Genomic DNA, 6,400 nt, shown 5'->3' with positions numbered 1-6,400 from the left:
AATAAAACATCCTTCGTGTGTCCGAGGTTTCTCAGACTGAGGGCCGCGACCCCACAGGAGGTCAGCAGAGATCCAAGGGAGGTCGTGGGAGAAATAAATCCTCATCATGCTCTACAGAGAAATATGGTTTCTGATCTGGGTTCTTGATCCGTTCTGTAAACACCGCCTCAATAGCTACATTATCATATTCAGGTAACCTCTGCCCTCAGACTGGTTGAACACAACCGGGACAGAAAAGAACAGCAGAACTGAAGGGTGGGCTATCCAGGCCTGATCATGTTTTACTCGCTGCTCTAAGCTGGAACAGATCTGAGCCCACTTCCAGAGTCTTTATGTGTGAACTGAAAAAAAAAAGTCAAACCTGCTTCTCAGCCTCACTCATTGGCTTTAGCAATGATTCTTAAAAATGCCAATGGAATGAATGAATGAATGACCACATGCCAGTGAGCACAACCAAAACGTATGTGAAGCTGCAGAAGCCTTCCCTGTTTGCATGTTTACAAATGAATGATACCTTTATGCACTGCAAGCTGCCAGTTCACCTGATGATTGTAGTCTAGAACTGTTTGAATATCTGTCAGAATGGCCAAGAACTTAACTCAGGTTTTAAAAACCATAAATTCTTCATATAAACATATATGTCTTTTGCATTGTTTTTTGATTTGTGCACATAAACACAATATCTCTGGTTTATTTTGAACATTGCGTGTTGGTGTGAGCCCAGCTGCAGAGACACAGGTGTAGATTCTGTCTGATCCAGTCACTGGGCTGCATCTTGTCATACAGTACTATAAGCACCGAAATGAAAAAAGCCACTCTGTGTCACTATGTTGATCATAATGGAGAACATGAGTGTGGTCAGTCTTGAGGTAAGAGAGAGGGGTAATAAAGAGCAGGGAAGAAATGTGATAATCTGTCCTTGTACCTACCGGTGTGTGTGTGTGTGTGTGTGTGTGTGTGTGTGTGTGTGTGTGTGTGTGTTTGGGTCTAAGGAGTATAATTTCTGCAGAATTTGACTGTTTAGCACAGAAAACACATTTTTCCTTCATCAAAAGGCAGTTTACCATTCAAATGATTCAAAACTGGGGGGTAATTGGACCGGCTCACACGTGCTAATGTTGATTTTGTTTTTCCAACAATCCAGACGTTGCGTTTTGAAAAACAGCATGCCCTACATTGGACTAAAGCCAGGATCAGACTCAGAACCGAACCATTCAAGCGTTGACGTCTGTGCAACAACAAATAATTCATTTGGCAAAAAAATTCAATGAGCTGATATGAAATAATCCATCAATGGTTCATAATTCTGACATACATCTGAAAAGCCCAACATCAACAACTCCTGAAAATCCTGAGCTCAGATTCTGACCCGACCCGGGGGGCATTGATGTCACCAGGGAGATCCTGCATTGATGTTTTTAAAACCTTAAAGTATCTCAGGTGTTTTGCAAAGTATGAAAGAAGACCACAGACCTGAGGTCAGTTTTAATTGGCTGAGGATTGATATATTAGTGTTAGGGTTTGGTCACAGTGAGGGAGTTCACGTTAGCTTACAGGTCAGCATCGTCACTATCAGACAGGAAGTCCAGGACAGCTGCATGCAGAAGGTCCGAGTCCTCACAGGAGGTGCACGCATGCAGCAGCTATGATGAGCTGTTCAGGAGCGGTCTGGGGTACATCCCCTGGTAGTACGACGCCTCAAGAGGCTCCATGGTCCTCCCCCCAAGACCGGATGCCCCCCCACCATTGTACGAAGAGTACTGCAGCGCCTCGTAGGCCTTCAGGTCCAGTTTGTGCTGCTGCTCCGACGATGACATTAGGTTGTTGATGGAAAACGGGTGGTTGAAGGAGTAGTGGGGGTCTCCTTTGATATGCAGAGGAGTTTCATGGGCCATGGAGTGGGGGGGCAGTGACAGGGAAGACAGTAACTGAGAGCCGGATACCTTCAGGTCTGACACCCCGCTAACGCCTTCCCTCAGGTCCAGGCCGGTGGGGGAGGTCGTCTGGCTGGAGGAGGGTACAGACGAGTCCAGAAGTCCGGCAGCTTTGTTGGAATCTCCGGCAGGAGATGTACAACGCCCACCCCCTGCTCCCAGATGTTCCTTCCTCCCGTCTGGTTTCCCTGGTGTTTTCTTCTCGCACTTAAATCTCTTCTGACGTCGCAGGTAGCAGCCATTCTCAAACATGTTACCAGAGTCCGGGTGCAGGGTCCAGTACGAACCTTTCCCCGGTTTGTCTGGCGAGCGGGAGACCTTGACGAAGCAGTCATTGAAGGACAGCGAGTGGCGGATGGAGTTCTGCCAGCGTTGCTGGTTTTGCCGATAATAAGGGAACAAGTCCATGATCCACTGGTAGATCTCACTCAGAGTCAGCATCTTACTGGGCGCCTGCTGGATTGCCATAGTGATAAGTGAGATATAGGAATAGGGAGGCTTGGCGTGTGGGTAGCTCCGTCTAAACGTCTTATTGTCACGGCTTCTGTTCAGTCCACCGCTGCCGTATGCCATGCCAGAGCCCATGTTGGGGCTCATGCTCCCATACGGGTTCAGACCCAAGGAGGCCTGCTGGGCAGACACTGAGTTCATACTGGACGGGCTTAGAGCTCCGCCCATGGAGGCCACACCCCCACCTAGGCTCGACATGGGTGCCGGAGCGGAGCCCCCCATCCCTCCCACTGGTGACGGACTGAGACCAGTACCGCTGTATGACATGTTGAAGGAGCCTGACGCGGTCCCGCTGCTCGACATGTAGCCAGACATGGACGCCATTCCGAGACCAGAACCCATCCCAGTGCCCGCCATCGGAGAGTACACCTGCAGGGAAAACAGACGCAGCGCAAGTCAACTTTGATTTGAAGAAGGAGTGTAGAGAGCTTTGAAGCACACGAAGCTGCTGGAGTTGTTTATGATCAGTTTCATAGAGTTGAAAATCCACACAACTGAAGGTTAACGATTGAAGCATCAACACGGAATGACCATCACCTCCTCAGGCGGGAGCCGTCTGAAGCCACATTACAGTTTATATTAAACCAGGATCATTTGGAACTGATAAGATTTCAGTAGTTCCTGTAACCCACCACTAACTCTCCACACTGGGTGTCCACAAAAATATTTTTACAACTTTTTCGAATTGTCTTTATTTAACCTAAAAATATGTAGAAATCTTTTTAGCCCGTAGGTAACATCTAAATTTAGCCTGAACAAAGCTGATGTTAGTCAGGTCGTCTCTATGTGGACATCTTTTCACCTCTCACTTTTCAACCACAGTTTCCCCTTTTTTTTTTTTTCTTTTTTTTTTTTTAGACAGTCTCTTGTCTTTTTTGTCTATACTCAATGCAAATTTGCTTTAGGAGAATCAACCGCACCGTAAATGGTTCCTCCTTAATGGGTGTGTAAATAGCTCTCTTTCCTGGTGAAAACCACATTTCATTAATTTACTGCAGATAAAGCTTCTAAATTATTCCCACAATCAAAAACATGCATGTTAGGTTAAGCGGACAGTCTAATTTCTCCTTAGGTGCATATGTTCAGGGATGGACTGGCGACCACTCAGCATGTCTTCATCTCTGGCCTGTTTAGCGTGGGGTTGAGGCATCAGTCCCAATCACACCGACCCTTCTGCTACCCGGAACGGGATGAAGGTGAAACAATGTAGAAAATGACTGGATGAAATTAAAAGAGAAAAAGGCTGATGGTTTTTGTTTATTTAGTAATTAGAAATTAGAGGTTCTGATTTCTTTACATTAATTTCTTTAAAATGTTTAACTTCTCTGGGAATGTTTGTCTGATATATTCACACAATTGCACAGTAATTTACATCATGCTGTAAAGAGCTGTCTCTCTTTTTTTGACTTGAACATTTAAATCTATCGGATGCTGAGGATTATTTGAACACTTTTTAGCTTCTCGGGAAGTGTTGTCAGTGCATTCAACTATTGGATGGTTCTTGTTGTGTCTGTGTATTATGTGGGAATCTGTGTGAATTCTGCATCTTACCAAAAATTCATTATGATCACATAATGACAATAAAAATTCTAGATTCTTGATGTGGATCGCCCCTAAATCTCTCCATTTTTAGGAGTATTTCCAAGTTGATTTTAAATTTCTGTAAGATTTTAACCTGGCTTAATGAGAAAGAGCAAGCTTTTGTTTTATTTTCTTATTGCTTCTATGTTAGTTTACATGATTTATGTTCATTTGTTTTAATAAATTTAAGTCAGGTGATGAAACAAGGACACAAACTTTGCACAATTAAACCCGTTTCTCGTTAACTAACCTTTTGGAATATTGTTGCCTAATTAGTAATTATTTCTGAATGATGTTGCATAAAATCTGTTATCAACAAACAATACTTTTTGACTTGAGGTCGATATGAGCAGAGAGTAAAAGACAGGGTTAAGGGTTTGAAGCGGATTTAGAGCTGTTCGGACCCCACATGATGAATCCGTTAGAGATCTTCAAAAATAATGACCAAAAACACGTTCACCGGAGGAATTAATAAATCAAACAGCAATCCTGGATTTCCCCCCTTTATTTAGGATTTCAATAAAACCATTATAATTGTACGTGTAATTTGTGTAGATTCGATCATGGTTTATTAAGATAAGCCTTAAATTGCCACATGACTAAATTGAAAAGAAATAAAATATACGATCTGTAATTATTGCTAATTTACTGAAAGAATTGGTAGAATTAGGACGAAACAAACCAAACTAGTAGCGTTTTTTAATTTCAATGTTGCTGAATTTAATTAAAAGTTTTATCAAGTAGACCCCAAACAGGCGCGCTTTGCTGTCAGCGCTGTTATTATGACAATATTGTAAGTTTTATTTGAAGTAATAATTAATTTAAACTGATTTAAATTAAGACTCGTGAGCTTCTTTCTTTTTTATTCTAAGCACAAAATGCTTCAACTAATCAGATCGTTATAGGATCTGCTCTCTAAAAGGTTCTAGATTTTATCTGAACCGCTTCAATTAACCAACTATTCTTCAAGGCTCTCTCCTCTTTTTCATACAGATTAAATCTGCTTCGGGACATTTTACAGAAGATCTTTTTTTTTTTTTTTTTTTTTTTCTAAAGAAAGATCGTTTGGCTTAATCCCGGGAGGACGCGGAGCGGCCGAGCCGGCTCCGCTCCGGCTCCGGCGCCGTGCGCCTGCGGCCGGCGGCCGGCGGGCGGCGGGCGGACAGTGACCCACCTCCTCGCTGTAGTATCCGCTCCAGTCCGGAGCTTCGTGGCCTTCCATCTTCACCGTGCCCAGCATGTCGGCAGCCCGCTGCCGGAACACGGACCCTGCTGCTCCCGCTCCGGGTCAACCTGTCCCGCTCCCTGTGTGCGAGCCTTCTGGTCCGGATGGGGACGCCGAGTCGCGCCAAGCGGAGCGGGGTGAGGAGTAAAGAGGAGCTGGAGGAGGAGGAGGAGGAGGAGGAAGAGGAGGAGGTGATGGTGACCTGCGGACTGATGTGTTCCTCCTTCTCCTATAGGTTCAGCCTTCATCACCTCCCTCCTCTCTCAACTTCTCATTTCTTCATTCGCTGAGCCTCACTTTGAATTCCCACAGAGACTGAACTGCTGTTCCATTTCTGCCGCAGATAATCACTTTGCAGCCACAAAGACTCCGGCTCATGTCCGCACGGATCATCCGGAGATGAAAGCAGCAAGAAATAAGACATTTCTTCATATAAACCCGCTGGTCTTCTTTGGAATATTTCAAATTCTGAAGCTTTACGTCGCTTCAAATGAAGAACAAATTCAGACAGAAAATGTATATTTAGAGCCCCATTTTATTCATAAATGACCCCAGGGAAGCTTTCAAAGCTCGTTCATTCTGGAAATAATATAAGAATTCCTTCATTTCACCCGATTCCTGACTTTAATAATAATAATAATAATAATAATAATAATAATAATAATAACTATTATTATTATTATTATTATTATTATTATTATTATTATTATTATTATTATTATTATTATTATTATTATTATTATTATTAAATCGGAAGTAAAGGGTATTTATTTCTGTGGAATTAAAAACAATCAGAGGTAAATAAAACTGTTTTACATATTTCATTTCTGGGGGGTAGCATCGTCACAGCTGGCCCAAGGTTGTGTGAGGCCCGAAGTAGAATTTCTTTTGGGGCCCATCCTCCCAGCACTGCCGACCATCTGTTTATATTGTCCGTGGCTGGTTTCTTTCAGCAATCTAAAAAGGAGAAGGATCTGGTTTGATGTAATTGCTTACTGATCTAAACCGTTATTGTGTGCATACGGTGTTTTACCAGCTCAGACAGAAGCAGCAAAAGCCTTGCAAGTAGCATTAAATAGTGACTCTGGTAACTATGATGGGCATCTTCATGTGGCTCTATGGTATAAATGGTGTATTTTTTGTTATATTT

The 6,400-nt window shown here is 43.2% G+C and overlaps 1 protein-coding gene across 1 annotated transcript; it reads right to left on the bottom strand.

Moving 5' to 3' along the window:
- Nucleotides 1–1,479: 1,479 nt before the first annotated feature.
- foxa1 (forkhead box A1) lies at nucleotides 1,480–5,880 on the bottom strand. The gene is made up of 2 exons (XM_012879723.3): nucleotides 5,200–5,880; nucleotides 1,480–2,813 (listed from the first exon to the last, which is right to left on the bottom strand). The coding sequence occupies exons 1-2, from the start codon at nucleotides 5,263–5,265 to the stop codon at nucleotides 1,644–1,646; spliced, it is 1,236 nt and encodes a 411-aa protein (XP_012735177.2). The 5' UTR covers nucleotides 5,266–5,880; the 3' UTR covers nucleotides 1,480–1,643.
- Between the last annotated feature and the right edge of the window lie 520 nt (nucleotides 5,881–6,400).

Source organism: Fundulus heteroclitus, chromosome 19, assembly GCF_011125445.2.
Source record: "Fundulus heteroclitus isolate FHET01 chromosome 19, MU-UCD_Fhet_4.1, whole genome shotgun sequence".
In the NCBI taxonomy this organism is placed as follows: Eukaryota; Metazoa; Chordata; class Actinopteri; order Cyprinodontiformes; family Fundulidae; genus Fundulus; species Fundulus heteroclitus.
This window is presented reverse-complemented; position numbering and strand designations above follow the sequence as displayed.